This window comes from Podarcis erhardii (assembly GCF_964252035.2).
Source record: "Podarcis erhardii genome assembly, chromosome: 6".
NCBI classification, from domain to species: domain Eukaryota; kingdom Metazoa; phylum Chordata; class Lepidosauria; order Squamata; family Lacertidae; genus Podarcis; species Podarcis erhardii.
The window spans coordinates 58,408,203-58,426,348 of record NC_138510.1 but is presented as its reverse complement, the minus strand read 5'-3'; the positions used below and the strand labels follow the sequence as shown (position 1 = coordinate 58,426,348).

Here is an 18,146-nt window from a genome sequence, read left to right as displayed (position 1 = left end):
CTCCAGCATTCACTCTCTGCTGAATTGCAGTTCTCCATGGTCCTACAACATCTGCAAATATTTACAGAGATAACAATAACCAGAGGTCTGGCTTTTTTTGCTTAAGAGAAGGTAGAAAATGAATCTTGAGCTGGGCTGTAAAAGGTAGAAGGCGGGGGTCGTTTGGTGATGGGGCACCAGAAGAGAGGGGGTTGTAAGACCGCAGTTTTTTATATCCAAGCAAGGCAGTTTTAGTGGCCCCAGGGTAGCAGACAGGAAGTAGCAAATGTTTTCAGATCCTTGTTGTTGCCGTTTCTCGGCCAGCCCCAAGCCACCAGCTCCTCCCACTGCTGCATAACAAGTTGAAAGAAAGAGCATGCAGCACTTTTGCAGAGATGCTTGCCTTCACTGTAGATCTGCAGTTATATTATCCAGAGATACCTGTCATGAACATTACTCTTGCAAGCTAATGTGGCCATGAGGATTCAATTTACTGCTGTGTGTCATTTGCCAACAAAATGCTTCGCAAAGTCTTGAATTTCCTGGGAGTGTCATACAATTTCTCGCATTCCCCCCCCCTAAATTGCAGCATGCACTCAGCTGTTGTTCCAGCACACCCCTGTCTTCCAGTACACACACACGCACACACACACACAAAATGCATCTTGGAAGTGGATTAAATTAACCACTGGGATTCCCTGCCCAAACCATTATTTTTTGATCTCCTGTGGGGAAAAGTGTGTGTTTAAAGTGGGCGTTATCATATAAAGGACCGTGGGTGTCTTGATGCTTAGATGAATGCCCTTCCAACGCCAGTCGCTTTCGTTTAAAGAATTAGGGAAAGCTCTGCTGCTGTGAATTGCAATAACCTACTTGCTAATCAGTTTTGTTTAAAAGCAGAAATTGATTTTCGACCCCTTTTTAATTAAAACTGGTAATTTGAGTGGAATCACTCTAATGTCTCTCCAGGAGGCACAGGAGAACATTTTCTGAGTCTAAAGAAAGGGTCTTCATGCTTGAGATGATACACTTGAGTGTGGGCATGCTTGAATCTCTTTGCAACTTCCTGGATATGGGCAGAGGGACATTCTGGAAATGAGGTGTCCCTTACCTGGGATCTTGGAGGCAAGAAGTAGAAAATGACTTACTTGGAGGAGGGGACCCCCTGCTCTTAGCCTCTTCCTGCCTAGGGCTACTAGGCAATTCTTGGCAGCAATTTCTACTTAGCTCTGCATCGGCATACATCTTACCTTAGCTAATTTTCTTTGTTTTGTTTTTAGCTTCTTGGTTCTTCCTCTGTCTCTTAGCTACTCTCCCTTGGTTTTTTCGTCAAGTAGCAGGAAGTAGTTGTCTCAATGTGGCTTCTGGGCCTGAGATGTTGGCTTAGGGAGAGGGGCACTTTCTCCTGGAACTGCAGAAATTGCTCAGTGTAGGTCCAACTCCTCTCTCCTGGAAGAAACATGATGTGAAGGTCCATCTCATCCATAGGTGCCATGGGAACTGCATGGTTAGCCATTGATTCACCATCACATGGCAGCAGGAATGGAGGAGCCTCACTGCCATTTTGCTTCCATCTTCCCAACAGAATGCAGATTCTGAAGCTGCAATGGAATTCCCACATGGGGACCAAAACCACTAGCAATTTCTCACACTGTATTCTCTCCTAAAAATACATTGCTGATGACGACGGAGGTATACCTAAATTTGACACCCTTGTGGCTGCCTTCTCTTCTGTGGAAAAACTAATAAGTGAAGAAAGGAATTGGCTCTAAGAGCTCTGAAGCTAAAGTTATAACCCTCCAGGTTTCAAAAGTTGTTTTCGTCTTTTGCTCAAGCAGCATTGCTGGGTGCCAGCCTTTTCCTCCAGAGGTTTTCAGCTACAGCTCCCATTGGCCCCAAGCAACATGGCCAAAAGCCAAGGATGATGGTCCAACAACATCAGGGGAGCACCAAGGTGGTAGAGTCCTTTCCGACTCTACAATTCTCTGATTGTATTATTCATAGGTGGTTAGGAGAGGGCATGGCCCAAGAGAGATGTGAGAACATGTTTGAAAGCTTATATGCAGAAAACCAAGGCGTCAAGGTCTGGAACTCTTTTTGTTTCCTATAAGTTGGGATCCTTTGAGGTCAGAGTTTTGAAGGCTTTCTTAATACATTAATACTTAATATATTAAGTATTCCTTAATACTTCCTCTTATGTATTAGGGAACGTACACATTAGTGGCTTAAAATGCAGCAAGGTCATTTCCCCCCTGCTGTGTTTCAAGTCGCATTTGCTGTTACTCTACACACTTGTGAGGGGGGTGGAGATGTCTTCATCCAGTAGGCATTATAAGATTTTGTTCCCTGCGACTGCAAACCCCTGTCATCTACACATGTGCAACAGCTGCCTGAACTGTGCATCAGTGTAACTTCAGCCTGCGTTTTCAAATTGGATAGAAGCTGGTTCGAGGGGAAACACATCAAAAACAGTCTTTCTCAACAAACTACAGAATTGTGGCCACCATCATGTGAACTCTGCTTCAGACACCAGTGGAGCGCACAGAGTAAATGACAATGTGTGCTTAGCCTTTGTTTGGCCTGTGGGTCAACAGGGTCATAGAATCGTGGAGTTGGAAGGGACCCTGAGGGTCACCTAGTCCAAGCCCCTGTAATGCAGGAATATCAGCTAGATCATACATGACAGGTAATCATCCAACCTCTGCTTAAAAACCTCCCAAGGTAGAGGATCCACCACCTCCCAAGGGAGACCGTTCCATGGTCATCTAAAAAATGTTGCTTCCTGGACCCCAGCTTTTGTATACCACTTCCGAGATGTGCCTCTATCCTTACCCAGATGATAATATTATGCATGAATCTTGTTTCTGGATAAGAGCAGACGGACATTACATCCCTCCGCCTTTTCTGGTTTCCAACTGGTTTGGGTTTCTAAGAAATATCGCTTATTCTTTAACTAATTGATTGCCTGTTTTTATGTTTTTATGTTCTTTGTATACTGTCTTAGTTTCATGAGGGTGGGGTACAAATAATAAATTGTTGTTGTTGTTGTTGTTGTTGTTGTTATGTTTGGCTCTGTTTTGTTGGTTCCCAAGTTTCAAATTCCAGTTCAAAGCTTTCGTTGTATCAGTCCTGAGAAGGAGGGAGCTCCGTTCTGTGTTTCCAGTTCCCAGGCTTCTTAGAAAGACGATGTACCTCTTCCAGAATGCCACTGTTCTCAGATTGTAAGGTCTGTGGGAACAGGGGCTGCCTCCTCATCCTGCTTATGCAATTCTCTAAAGTGCTATGTATAATGATGATGCTCCAGAAAGGAGATACACCACGAAAGGCAAAATCTCCTTTTTGCTTTGACTCAAGGGGTTGTGGGGTTTTTCGGGGAGGGTGGTGTGCTGCTGATAATGCCAAGATTTCAGGTTCAGCCCCCGTATGGGACAATTGCATATTCCTCCATTGCAGGGGGTTGGACTGGATGATCCTTAGCTTCCCTTCCAACTCTGCAATTCTATGATTCTGTAAGGGTAAGAATGTGGGTGTGCTAGTTGTTCCTATGTTAATCAACCCATGTTTTTAAAAGCAGCACAAGAATCCATCTAATCCTGCATCCTCTTCTCAGTAGTGCAGAGATGGAGAATATGTAGCCTTCTACAAGTTGTGTTCCAGTCTGAGCCAGTAGTCCAACAACATAATGGGCCACAGGTTCCCCATCCTTGCAGTTGTGGTTAGGCAGGTGCCTTTGAAAATGCACAGGCAGAGCTTGATGGTGAGCTTTTTTGTCCCCAGCCCCTAAAACCTGTTCATGAGGAAGCCCAATCTATCTAGGGCTAGTAAAACTGACCTCTGTGAGGAACGCTTTAAAAAGCATTTTTGCTACTGGTCATCCTTGCATCCTGTGGAAAAACAGTTCTATGTTTAGATAAAGATTAGTAGTTTTATATTGTGCAGTTGGTGCACAAAGGGGGTTCTTAACTGAGGCAGGGATGTTTGGGTTCTGTTTTGGATCTTTTCACTTGACAATTTTAAGAAATTGGGCATAACGTGGACTTCTTGACCGACCTGTTAAGGTGCTCTGCCATTCACTACTCCTATGCATGTGATAATTGGCAGAGGCTTGCCAGTGTCCTTGAGGCTAATGCCAAATAGTGTGAAATAGTGAGTGGCTGTGTGGGAAAAGTCCCTATCTACATTAGACTACTTTCCCTTGTCTCTAATGAATGAGATTATCCTCCTCCCCACTGCCCTCCAGAAAAAGTCACCTAATACTTGCCAACTTTGACGTTCAAGTACCGTTCCATTGCCTGTTCCCAGTGTTATGGGATCCTCCCTAATATGCTTCACAATCTGCTATGAGATTCAATATTTTGAATATTTAAAAAAGTATTCTGCAGATTTCATCCATTGGTTATTTGTACCATTTCCAAGTAACTGATTGTGTTTAAAAACCACACATCTTATCCAAGCTCCAGATCTCCTGCAATTTTTCAACCAGCTGATCTTACAGTGGTGTCTGGTTGCTTTTTTCTTTTTAAGACATGTGGGTCTGCCTTAACCGTTCTGTAGCTTACTGACATAAAGAAAGACAGTGGTTTTGCCAGGGTTTTTTCCTCTTTTGCAGAATTTTTATTAGGCTTGCTCTGTTTATCCGTGGTATTCTGGGGTCCCCATGTGGCACTTGTGGACATGGTGTTATTCTCAAATCCCCTCCAAGGCCACCAAACACCCCCAAAATTTAAAGAAATTGCGTTGGTTTGGTTAGTTAGCAGCTTTTAAAGAAGGGTCTGGGGCTTGGGGTTTTTTTGTGGGGAGGTTATAGGGTTTCTCTGCATGTTGCTTGTGGAGGGAGTTCTGAGCAGCACCAGTGTCTTCTGTAAAATGGATGTTTTTATTAGATTTCCAATTGTGCCTCCAAGCCCAAAATGTTTGCGATTTCTGTTATAATCGTCCTTTTCTTTAGCTAATTTGGAAATACCGGTGCATAAAAATGTACAGTGGCCAAACTGGCAAAGTGCAACTTCTCAACCATTTTCTAAATGACATTTTGCTACAAATGGAGTTTGGTTGCCATACATACTTCTGCAATTGCAAAAGAAACCTCTCAATGTGGATGCTTATTAGTAGCATAGACATCAAGTAATGGGACACCTAGGGGTGGTTCAGCTATAAATGACTCTCTTAAACTGTGGTAAAGAAATAGAGAACAGGCCATGAAATCACTTTGTCCCTTGCCTTACCCTCCCTCCTGTCTAAAACAAATTTGTCCTACCCACCTTGATCATAGTTTTAAGCATTACTTTGATATCAATATTACATGGTGATTGGGGCTGTCCTCTTAACAAGGATTTAAAAAGTGCATAATCCTGTGACTTACTCCTGGTCAAGAAAGGTTTTTCATTATGTCTGCAGGCATTAATGCAGAAATAACACATCTGTGTTACTACTCTATAGAATCAATATGTCGTTCCATGATGGAAGAAAGGCAGGATAAATATAAGGAAATAAATACTTCATTTTGTATTGGCCATGTTCATTAACGGAGACTAGTGGGCACTTCAGCAATGGTAAATCTGTGATGTCTACTTAATTGATGAAGGTTGGCACTGGCTTCTTAAAATCCTGAGGTTCATCTCTCAACATTTATTATGTGGAGAGGCAGGATTCCTGATTTAGGCAAGGTTATTTTAGATTTATGTTTTAGCCTTTAATTATTTCAATATAGGAGAACCACAAAATAATTTGCTCATAAGTTCAAGTAAGCAGAGGTTGATAACTGAAGGCTAAGAAGCTTCTGCATTATAGCAGTATGGCAAGTGCTGGCTCTGTAAGATCAGAGGTGAAGGTTTTGAAAGGGATTATTGGCGTAAGTTTCCTATGGAACTTTTATTCTTGTGTTTGGTGAATACCTATGAGAATGTAAATCCTGTAGGTCACTACTTGCTGTTCTGTAGTTGCAATGAAGTAGTGGGAAAAGCATTAAGTATTCTTAACTTCCTTGAGGTGTTTCCCTGCCCCCCAGTCCTATGAACATTTTATCTTAAAAACCAATTTACTTGATTGTTGCCATTAATGAATGTATGTGAAGTAGTTGAATAGTTGGGTAGTCGCTCTGAGCTTTCCAAAAACGGTTCTTATTTGGAACTGCTGGATTTCCTTTAGTACTTGGCTAATGATACAGTTGGGAAAGATAATGGTTTTGTCGTTTTCTTTTCACTACCCTTTTCAATTAACAGCAGATTATTTCTGCTTGCAAACTACAGTGTGTCAGAAAAAGAAGTTATCTCTTTAGGTGACATGGGTGAAGCAAAGGACTATAATCTTTTAGGTTATGTCTTTAGTAGAAAATATTCCATGTTCTCACACTTCTTATAGGGGAAAGTAGCATGGCATAATGGATAGCATTGGACTTCAACCAAAGAGATTCATTTTGCAGTGAGCTTTGCACCAGACTCCTCTCCTCTGAATGTACTTTGCCCTGAGCTCAGTGTAAGAAAGGTGGGATTAAGACAGGGGTAGGCAACCTAAGGCCCATGGGCCGGATGCGGCCCAATCGCCTTCTTAATCCGGCCCACGGATGGTCCAGGAATCAGCTTGTTTTTACATGAGTAGAATGTGTGCTTTTATTTAAAATGCATCTCTGGGTTATTTGTGGGGCATAGGAATCCATTCTCCCCCCCCCAAAAAAAAAATAGTCCGGCCCACTACATGGTCTGTGGGGCAGTGGACCGGCCCATGGCTGAAAAAGGTTGCTGTGAATAAAATGAAAAAGATGTGAATAAAATAAACTTGCATATAAACTATTCTATAAAATAAATTAGATTGATAAAATGGGGGTAATTCTTTTGTTCCATGGAGACTTAGGTAGATCATATTAGCTACATGGCTTCTTGGTCAAAGAGACCTAAAATAAGAGTTTCTTTTTGAGGTTACCATTGACATGTTTGATAGAAATGTAGGAGTCATGAAGCAAGGCATTTCAGAGGTACATGTTAATATATCTGGGACAAGGAGCAATTGTTATGCATTTGAATGAATCCAACCCAGGTTCTAGGCTACGTTCTGTTATGTTGCTGTTGCGTATAAGCCCAGTGCTGACTTTTCCTCTTCTAAAAGATGCTTCCCATCCTCCTCTACCATGAAAGTCATACCCAAGCTTCATTAGGATTCTGCAGTCATGAAGACCTTGACATTGTTCTTCCAGACAGAGTGGAAATGTTAAGCTCTAGGACTCATATGCAGCTACTGCTTAGAGGTGATCAGAGAGGGCTTAGGCAGTCTCAACGGCTGAAAGCAAGCCACCATTGATAGCAGCAACAGTTGCCTACCCATTGCCATTTTGTTGGGTTGGGTTGGGCTTCACCTCACACAGAGAATTACTCAGTAGAAGTTTCATTTAAAGTGGGAGTTTCTTTGGTCTAGAGAAGATAAAGTGTTTACATGAAGGTAGCACATTTGCAGACAGAGGTTACAGAGTGCTCCGATCAAAGCATCTCAAAGGCATCCACATAGCAGCCGACTTTTTCTGTTCCAATTTAAATTGTGCAATCTTTATGTGTTTACCATCCCAGAGACCATTTTCAGTTGACTTTAAAATAATTGTATTACTTGCAGTATGCTCCTGACAACTCCTTCCTTTAATTGTGTGTAATTGAAAAAGTTGTTTTTGATTTTCTGGAACCTAAAAGAGGCACAAGGACTTTATGTGGTTTTGTGAAGGGGTCAAAGCACATGATAAGCTAGTGCTGAGAACAAATTCTCTTTGCTGCACAGTGATTGCATCTTAAAAGTTTTTTTTGCTAGGTACAAACACTTCCCATGCATTTCAAAATATGTACCTTGGGTTACATACGCTTCAGGTTACTCCACTACCCCAGAAATAGTACCTCGAGTTAAGAACTTTGCTTCAGGATGAGAACAGAAATCGTGCTCCGGCGGCGCAGCAGCAGCAGGAGGCCCCCATTAGCTAAAGTGGTGCTTCAGGTTAAGAACAGTTTCAGGTTAAGTACAGACTTCTGGAACAAATTAAGTACTTAACCCAAGGTACCACTGTACTTGATAGCGGGGGTCTAATTCAGTGCTTTTAAGTATTTGAAATGGGGGGAAGGCTACATTTGAAACATCATACCGAACACTATATTCATGTATTTTGTTTATAGATATCAGTACTAGAGAAAAAAATAACCTGTGAGAAGCAACCCTTAATTCTCAGTTAAAGGAGTTAATGAGCAAATATTAGTACCCTATGTACAATGGATCTTATTAATGCAAAGGAAAATCAGTTTCTACGATCCCGTAAACATAACCTGGAGGATCAGCAGAGTGTCTGCTTCTGTTTAGAGCTCTGTTTGCATCTTTCCGTGTTAACTCTTTAACAATTTCTCCCCCTCTTTTATTTACATTGCACTCAAGTTTCCCTGGTACAAAAGATTTGCAGGTGCAGATATGTCCTGCCTTCATTAACTTCCCCTCCCCTTTTAAATTTATGTGATTTCAATTTTCCTTCCCTGTACTGTTAATTAGGGGATCCTCTAATCAGTACCATTATCACAGTGGTATTCATGTTTAGGAAAGCTGCTAAACAAATGCTTGCAAAATTGCTAAATGGCTAATTAATGTCTGTTAATTAAGAAAATTGCTCATGGTAACAAACCGTGCCATTGCTGGCAGCAGCTAGAAGGCGAACACTTGTTGAAATTACTAACATGGCAGGTATAGAACATCTGTTCCTCTGCTTTTCCTGAAGTGTGTAGCTGATTCTCATAATGTACTTACAAGTCTTGTTTGCTTTCCAGACCAATTACAATTTTGTGTTTGTTTGAGAGAGAAAAAATTACACAGGGAACATGTGTACATCATAGTGCGAATTTGGTTATTCATGTTCAAGAACCCCCTTTTTTCGAAATAAACTTCTTGTTTTCCGGGATTCCAGGAATGGAGGGAATTAAAATTATGTTTAATCCTACAGCCCTGCATTGCAGGGTTGAAACTATACAAATGAATCTTTTTCTTCTCAGGCGCATATAAGCCCCCCCCCCCCAGGTAAAATCATATCTGCATGCAAGATTAATCGTTGCCTCAATAGATAGTTAATCTTGGTGAAGGACCACAGTTCTGGTCTCAAAAATGTGACACTATAGTCTTGTGTGTAGAAATGATAAGTGATTGCTGCTGCTACAAACTTCCTAGAGTTGGAAGTCTAGGTAAAGCATGGAAACATGTTACTAAGCATTTTTATTTTTATTATTATCATCATCATAAACCTTCTTGTTAACTTTCTTTTGTTCTAAATTCTTAACCCAAGTGGCAAATGAAAACACAGAAAAGTACTATTGCTAATCTAATAGGAATATATTGTGGGTGAGCTAGTTTTGTATGTGTTCTTCAAGCACTTATCCAGATGCATTTAATAGTGCAGGCTTGTGGAAGACTGAAACAGTACAGTGCAGTACACCTGGGGGGGCTTTTTGTTCAGCTTGCATAAGTTGTATTGCCCAGACCCATATCATGATCCATACAGCCAACGCAGATTTGCATTTTGTTGTTGTTGTTTTTCTGTTTTTGTTTTTACCCAAATCTGCTGAATTACATAATTTGAATAAAGCGTGCCGGAACGCAGGCAGATGCCAGGGCACAGTTGGCGGACATGTTGCATTTCTGCGGTGCCATGTGTGCAATTTCCAGTGTGAGACTAGACGAGGCAGGTTTTCTCCCACCCCCACTCCAGATATTTTGGAGACTTTCTTTGTGTTAATTGAGATCACAGTTTGCATTTATTGAGGTTCGGCAATGAAAATGTTTGCTCGCAGGTTATGTGCCGCCACACATTGCACCTATTTTAGTCTGTCCGCACAGCAGTAAAATTCCAGCACCGAGCAGCAATTCCTGCGTTGGACTCACTAGCGATCCCATCACAAATGTCAGAGGGCACAAGCTGTGTCGCTCACTCAGAATTAACAGCTCATTTGATGTGCTTTGACAGTTATTGGTTCTTTGCCCGCATTCTCCCCCCCCCCCGCCCCCGCCCCCCAATTTCTATTTCTTTTTCTTTTGGAAGTTTGCGATGTTCAGAAACAAAATATTCATTCCCTATGAAGATTCGCCAGCTTCTCCTGTTAAGCCAGATCTTCTCCTGCACATTCATGTGCCTGACCTATAACCACCTTCTGCTATCTAACCTCACAGGGACCGCCTGGCTCTCAGCCCTCGCCACACGCACAGCCTCCACCTCACAACCCCAACAGCATGATGGGACCCCACAGTCAGGTAAAGACATCGCAGGGCACTGCTGTGATATGTGTGTTCTGTGTGAACTCTCAAAGCATGTGGGAGCCACACCCTTCCGCTAACTTAACCAGCGAGCAGCTCCAGGGTAGTTTGCGGAGCGTTGTGAATTTACATCCACTCAAGATCCCGGGACCCCAAAATTGTTTTCATTCCACCTCATCTCACCTCTGCTAGGAAGTCTCTTCCTCTTGGCTGCATTTGTTCCATTGACATCAGATTACAAAGTAGCTTTCGATTTTCAGACATGCTAATTTACATACAAATATCATTTTTTTTAATCTTCCACCCCCCCAACCCCGAACAGCATTAAGACAATCATTGTACAGTTTAAGTGCTTGTTTTCACTACTTGTCATTGAAATGTTTTAAACTCTTCTCTTCCCCAAACCGCACTTTCATTTACCAATCTGTTTAAAAAGTATCTTAATATTCGCTTGGTACTTTCATTTGTGCTAATTTTAATTCTTGTCAAAAATTATTAAACCATCCTAACCTTAAACAAATAAATACAGTAAAGCACAACAAATGTCAAAGACTTGAGAGTCTAAATATTTCTTATCAGCAGGGTTTTGGGGGTTTTGTTTTGTTTTTTTAAAAAATGCTTCTGTGTGTATATGTGTCAAGTTTAATTACAAGTTGAATAGAATGCAGTATATTAAATCTTTCATTCATTTGGCCTGGAATTCACCTCAGAAATGTTCTGCTAATCAAATGCTCGGTTTGGGGAGTTTGTGTGTACGTGTGTAGAATAAGGGAAATACAATCAATTTTGGTATTTTAAAGAGCAGTTGTGAAGGAAGTGGTTATAATGTTTACTTCCACTTTTGAGCGTTCATTGCCACTGAACTAATTTTATATGCTTACAGCCTTTTATGTCACCAAGATACGCAGGAGGTCCCCGGCCCCCAATCAGAATGGGAAATCAGGTATTGTATTTCTTCAGTATTCGCAGCTAAAACACGATTGAGGCTTAAGATGTTTATTCTTTCATTCATGTACTTTTTAACACTGGGGTTGCAATGAGTTACCACACACAGACACACCCCCCCCCCATTTCTTAAAGGGGTAATTGTAAAGCTCTCAGGTGATCTTTTGCCCACAAGATAATAAATGCATATATGTAGTAAATAGTGGGAGCTTGAGGGCAGAAGGATGTCCTGTCTGTAGCCAGCTTGTCGTTTGTAAGTGGAGTTCATGCAAACCAGATTGTAAGATGTGCACAGAAGATTTACCGACTCTCAATTTTATTTTTATTTTTAAATCTGCCATCCTATTGAGTGTCATGCTTTCCCGGGCTTTCTTGACCAATGATCACATTAAATTCCTCTTTGAAATTGCTGCAGGAGGCTAGAACATAACAAGAACTCTGTTGGATTAGACCAAAGGCTTATCTAGTTTCAGCATCCTGTTTCCCACAGCAGCCAACTAGAGATGCCTCTTGGGGAAACCCACAAGGAGGACATGAGGGCAGAAACTCTCCCTCCTGCTGCGGTTTCCCAGCAACTAGAATTCAGAGGCATTGTGCCTCCGTTCCTGGAGGTAGCATAAAGCCATCACGACTAGGTAGCCCTTGAAAGCTTTGTCCTCCATATACACTAACCACCTGCACATTTCCAAAACAATAACAACAACAACATTAAGGAATCTTGTATGCAATTTAAATTCCTTTTTATAACTCTGTGCAGGATTTAAAAAAATTATATATATAATTGTGGTTTACGTGTTGTTGTTTTTTAAAAAATGTACAGTGGTGCCCCGCAAGACGAATGCCTCGCAAGATGAAAAACCCGCTAGATGAAAGGGTTTTCCGTTTTTCGAGGCGCTTCGCAAGACGAATTTCCCTATGGGCTTCGCTTTTTTCTCCCTTTTTCTAAGCCGCTAATAGCCGCTAAGCCGCTAATAGCGCTAATCCGCTAAGCTGCTAATAGGCTTGCTTTGCAAGACGAAAAAACCGCTAGACGAAGAGACTCGCGGAACAGATTCTTTTCGTCTTGTGAAGCACCACTGTACATCCAGTGCCATCACACTCACTTACAGCTTTGTAAGTGGACTTGCCAAAACTGGATCAGAGAGTTACCATGTTCTTGGCTATGTTGGATCTCACCTATCCTCAGTTGCAGAGGTTCTCTGTCCATTTTGTTTGAACTGTGCATAGCTCCTTAAGGGACCCATAAAGCTATGCAGGAGTTTCACGGCACCTTTTATGCATCACATATTTCTAAGTTTTGTATCAATATATCCATTTTGGAATACCAGTTCTCTGTCTAAGTTACAGCCAACAACTTCTATTAAGTAGTGATGTTAAGAGGGATCTGGACTATTTTTTAAAAAATATTTTTTAAAGAAAATGTCCAAATCGCAAACTTGCTTATAGCTAGAGAGAGAGAGAGACGATATCTGTCTTTTCTCTCCAGCTTTATCAAAATATGGAAGGCACATTATGAAGTTGAAAGGATTTGTTGCCCAAGAAAAAAGGAATCTTACCATTTCTACAAAACGCATTGACGTATTTTAAATACAAATGGCATCATCACAATCTGTTCACTTCTGTTAAGTAAGGAAGGGGAAACGCTATCACCCTTGTTGATGAAATGTCATCTGTGTTGGCAAACAGATAACTTTCTTTAACACAGTGCATTTCCCAAATGTATACCTTAAAATTGCACTGGCATCAGTAGCATTTCATTCAAGGACCTTCACTGTGAGACTCAGGCTGCATATGGATGACAGCTTTTTTTAAAATGAAGATATATGATAGATTCATGAGGGATATGCACACGTGGGCATCTGCAGGGAGGATAAGGAGAGTATCAACCCCCTAACCCACCCACCTGATTAGCCATCTTCCCTGGATTCCAAGTTTTCATTACAAAAAGAAGTGGAGGGGAAGCAAGTCTTCAGCCCTTGTTGAACCTGAAATATGAGGCAAAATATGCAGGTGCTACTCTACTTATTTGTTTTGTTTTTTTAAAAAAATAGCCTGTTCCTCTTTCTGTATCTTTAGCCAATGAATGAAGGCTTAGCAATGACTGATGCTTAGGAAAGCAGATCTAGCCAATTTGGGAAGAGAGAAATGGTATATTTAAGAAACTTTCTGGCTCATTTTAAAGCTTTTAGGTTTTTCTCCAATGAGGAAGTCATTGTCGTTGAATGCGGGGGGGGGGGCGGGGGGGAGAGTCAGGTACCTAGGCGTTTAGTGTAGCTGAGACTGGAGTAAAGGTACCCCAAACCAAAAGGTAGCAGCAAAGAAGTTCATGATCTTTCTAACTTGGGTCTTATTTTGCCCCCCCCCCCAAAAGTGACACACCGTGAATTTGTAAACCGTGGACCCAGCTATTCAGCTGCAAATGTGTTGTGAAGTACAATACACTAGATGGCAACTGTGAGCTATAGCAAATTCAATGTATTTTTCAAAAGGATTAAAAAAAAGAAAAAGCAACATTTTCAGAACATTTTAAAAATGCATGCAGATACTACCCTGATCAGAACTTACCCTGCCAGTGCAGGTAAACTCCATCACTTTTATAGCTATATATGTTTATTTATAAAAATTTAAATGCAACTTTTCACTTCCAAAGTGGTCCCAAAGCAGTTTACAGTGAAAATAAATATAAACCTAGTGATAAAACAAAGCAGTTCACACATTAAAACCTGCAGCAGTACAGGCTATACTGTACTAAAATTCCAGAGCAGATTCAACCAAGCCCTCCAGAAACCTGGGAGGGCAGTTGTTTATGTCAAAGAAGGCCCTGAATGGCATGGCTTCTAAGTGATGGTGCCATTACTGATAAGGCCCTACCCTGTATCCCCACACTGTGAACAAGAAGGAGCCCCCTGAGACAATCCAAGAGCCCAGGCTGGGTGGTGTGGTGGTGTGGGTAGAAGTGCTCCATAAGATATCTACGTCCCCATCCATTCAGGGGCTTTTTAAGTTAGCTAGTCTCCATTTTCAATATGCTTGTGGAATATATAGGTGCTTGTGAAGGATGGTTATATTTAGCAGGTAACTGGAGGGGGGTGTTTGCAAAACACCCACGAACTAGATAAACACAGATGAACTTAAGGACCAAAAGAGTTGCCACAGTCAGTTAGCCAACCCAAACACCTCTAACTATTTTGGGTTAGCCACCCAAACACCTGGAGCTATTTTACTCTGGCTTTATGGCATGAGAAGCATTGTTTTTGAAAGCGCCCATGAACTATAGAAAAGGAGGCTTGTTTTCTGAAGAAGGCCAGGAGTGGACAAAATTACAAATTGTGTCAGTAAACCCATTTGGCCAAGGTAACGCGAAGGTGAAAGGCATTTCTAGAAGACTGTCAACAACTGGGAGGAAAGGACTACTTAATCCTTCCTTCTGATTCTCCCCTAGAAATCCCCTTTTTTTCAATGGGCTGGTAGACAAGCGGGTTATAGCATTCAACTATGCACACTTGAGACTCTAGGAACTGATAGATGAACTGGGATAAATGAGAGATATCACTTACTCATTCAGGGAATGAAGCTGAGGCCATTCTCCACCTACATGTGTATTGTGAAAATGATGTCCCATATGTTACATTTTTCTCATACAAATAAATGGTACTTTTAAAAATGCTGCTTTTTTTCATCCCACTCCCTCTGCCATACCTACCTTTCACTGTTGGCTTAGGGGAAAGTTGGCCAAGAATAACTGGAATGGGGGGAAAGTTTTCCTGTTTGTTTTTGAAGGAGGATTTCTAGGGAAGATCAAGCCTATCCTCGAATCAACCAGGTTTCCTCTGCAGGCATCCACACAATGGCAATATGAGACAAATGCAGGGCTTACAGCATAAGGGGGCTGTTCTGCCCTCACCCTCGTCGGTAAATTGACCCATTTCCTTGAAGTCTAATGCTTTTGGGTATAGATATAAAAGCAGCTGAGCCAAAAGGGCCTTCAGCCTATGACTGGTTTTTCTAATTGCAGCAGCAAATGTAGCAAAGCAATATTGATAATTGTACTGTGTATCTCCCAAGTATTTGATTTCCTCAAATTTGTTTCCTTTCCCCCATAGCCTCCAGGGGGTGTTCCTGGTACACAGCCCTTGCTGCCCAACTCAATGGACCCCACACGACAACAAGGTAAATGTGATTTGGCTTGTCTGCAAGTGTTCTTTCCCCTTGGCCTATCCTTTCACCAAGTGCATTACTCTCCAGTAATAAAGTAACATCTTCCTGTCTCTCTTCCCTCGCTAGGGCATCCCAACATGGGAGGGCCGATGCAAAGGATGAATCCTCCACGAGGAATGGGGCCCATGGGTCCAGGTCCACAGGTAAAACCTGGGCAGAGCATTTCCTACCCTGTCCAGTGCCAAACAATAGCTTTGCTACTTTATGAAGTTAGCGAGCAAAACATCATAAAAGCAGCCTCTGGGAGCTTGAAGAGCTAGGAGCACTTCCATTCCTCCCAAACCTTTTCTTCCTCACCATTAGCGATAATGCATTTTACATTAGTGTGTTTACATGTGTCTGGATGGGGGGTGGGGGGGGGAATCCCACCTTCCAACATCTAGTTATGGCTTCAGAAGTGAACATCCTCATATCACGTACTTCATGTGCTCACCTGCTCCCACCTTCCATCTTTGCTCTTTTCATCCAAATGGGCAAACTCCGGTTTAATTGGACTCTGGTCAGGAAAGAATCTTACAACTTGAGTTGCTAACCCTTAGGTGGGGTTGGGGTTTTGTGGGTACAATGCTGAGTTTATTTCACTTAATTGTTTTTTTGAATAATAAAATTTGCTGTAGTCTATTCTGCGCTTTATAGCACCGGCAGACACCCTATCGACTATGCAGGTTGACCCAAAAGGTGCTTGCTTTTTCTTTTCTTTTCTTTTCTTTTCTTTTTTGCTGCACAGCAAAGTGTACTTGATGTCCATACTTCGCATTTACTACATACTGCAGGAGGAATGATGGAGGGAAGAGGAGGGCTGACAAGTTACTTCTCAGATGCATGCCATGGGCCAATCATGGCCCGTATCTGCTTTTATACAGTTCTGGTTCAGTCTTGGATCCCAGCTTTGCTACCTCCAGTGGTAGCATCTCCTCAGCAGAACTCCACTCGGGGAAAGCTCCCGCCAGTGGACGTTGTGGGAGGTGGCATTCACCTACTCACCCCTTCCTTCTGCAGCCCCTTGCATCTCCCTAAAATTGACTCTGGAGGGTTGAAGGCTCTCTGGAACAGGGGAAAGGGTTGTGGGGAGGGAGAGAACACAGCAAAAAGCTCCTTCCCCACTTCCTCTTCTGGATCAAGTACCTTGTGAGGACAGAAGGAACAATTTGGGAAGGCTACTTTTGAATCCGAACCTCAACGTTTGACCCTTAAGGATCTGGACAACTTCATAGGCTGCCTAGATACCTAATTCTGTTGTAATACGTCTGTTTTGTGGGTTCTGTTGGGACTCTCTGAGCCAACGGATCAGTGTAAGAAACTTCCAAGGGGACAGATGGAGTCAGATGGTAAAGAGAGAGAGATCCAAGGTCCTCTCTCCAGTCTCTCGGCTGGTCCACTTTTTGTGCCTTGGTTGGATCAGGTTATTGAGGTGCATGATGTATATTTACTTGTTATAAATAAGTGTTGACAGATGGTACTGAGGAATGTGCATCTCTTCTTTCACAGGCTTGCCGCTTCCCTGTAGACCTTCCTTTGCAATCCTGCTCTCTCCTTGCTCTCTTAGCATGCTTCTTCCTGAAACCTGACAAGCTCAGATACCTCTCTTTGCTTTCTCATATTAAACTTTAGGGACATTCAGGCCAGATTTTCCTTGACTTGGGGTAGTTACAGATGATCATTTAACTCGTGGTCTCTTAAAGCATTGTTCATGTAACCATATGGTCATTAGTAATACTCAGCTGCACAATGAGGCTTTTCTGTAGTGTCCAATCCAATAGATTGAGGCACCTGTATCACATGGTTTGATACTAGAGATGACCAGCTTGCCACATGTGCACTTCAGAAAACAGTTGCAGGGGAACCATAACCAGTAGCCACATTTTAGTGAGGTCCCTTGCACTTTCTGAAACTTCTTTTGGGATTAGCTATCTGTGCAGTGGCTCAGTTCAGACAGCCTTCCAAGCCATGATTATGGTTCAGTGTTTGAAGGAACAGCATAGAAAACCGACTACAGATTCGATACCAGCACACCATGAGTCCCTCACTAAAACTGATACTAAGAAAATGTCAGCATACCAAGGGATGTATTAACAGGGCCTAGTACACATCAGAAAAGTGGCTTGCTTCTTTCCCTTCCATCTCCCCTGTCATTTTTACTAATACTATCAGGTTTGTCAATTTCAGCAACTGTGAAATCGTAATCATTTAAAGTGTTGAACCTCCACTTTAAAAGGGGAGGACATGCATAAAATATTTCCTTGGGTTTCCTTGCAAATCGCTTTCATCCAGTAATACCCTGTGAAGTTCTTTGGATCTGCAGCTGCAGCAAAAGTGTTGACCCTTACAAACACCATTCCTAGGTAGCCACCTGTGATAAGTCAGCACAGCACTTAAGGTTCTGCTGCTATTACCAGATTAACCTCAGGGTCAGCAACTGTAAGGAGAAGGCTTTAAGTCAGACCATCTGTTTTCAGGCTAGGACTGGCAATAGCTGAGCAGGAGGCATAGGCAAGTGCAGAAGGAGGGCTTAGACTTGGAGAAAGTGGGCAGAATAATAGTTGCCTGCTATTAGGAACAACTTTACTCGAAGGGTCTTGATAACTCTGTGACAGCATCGTTGCAAAGAAAACAATTGGAATAGGTGCAGTATGAGCCCACGTTTCAATCTTCTGCATCTAATTTACACAAATTAATCCTGTTTATCATAACACATCAGCCTTCGTCTACCCAGGAACTTCAAGTTGTTGTCCATTCGCCCCAGCCAGCAT

General features: G+C 42.1%; 1 protein-coding gene across 5 annotated transcripts in view; it reads left to right on the top strand.

Moving 5' to 3' along the window:
• Positions 1–18,146, top strand: part of SSBP3 (single stranded DNA binding protein 3) — a 168,248-nt gene that overhangs the window by 135,661 nt on the left and 14,441 nt on the right. For 3 of the 5 annotated variants that reach the window (XM_081866913.1, XM_081866914.1, XM_081866912.1), the window contains exons 6-9: positions 10,150–10,230; positions 11,117–11,176; positions 15,282–15,348; positions 15,463–15,539. In XM_081866913.1, the coding sequence (XP_081723039.1) occupies positions 10,150–10,230; positions 11,117–11,176; positions 15,282–15,348; positions 15,463–15,539 (285 nt within the window). The remainder of the gene's footprint in view (positions 1–10,149; positions 10,231–11,116; positions 11,177–15,281; positions 15,349–15,462; positions 15,540–18,146) is intronic. The other 2 variants (XM_081866915.1, XM_081866916.1) reach the window with 1 other exon arrangement.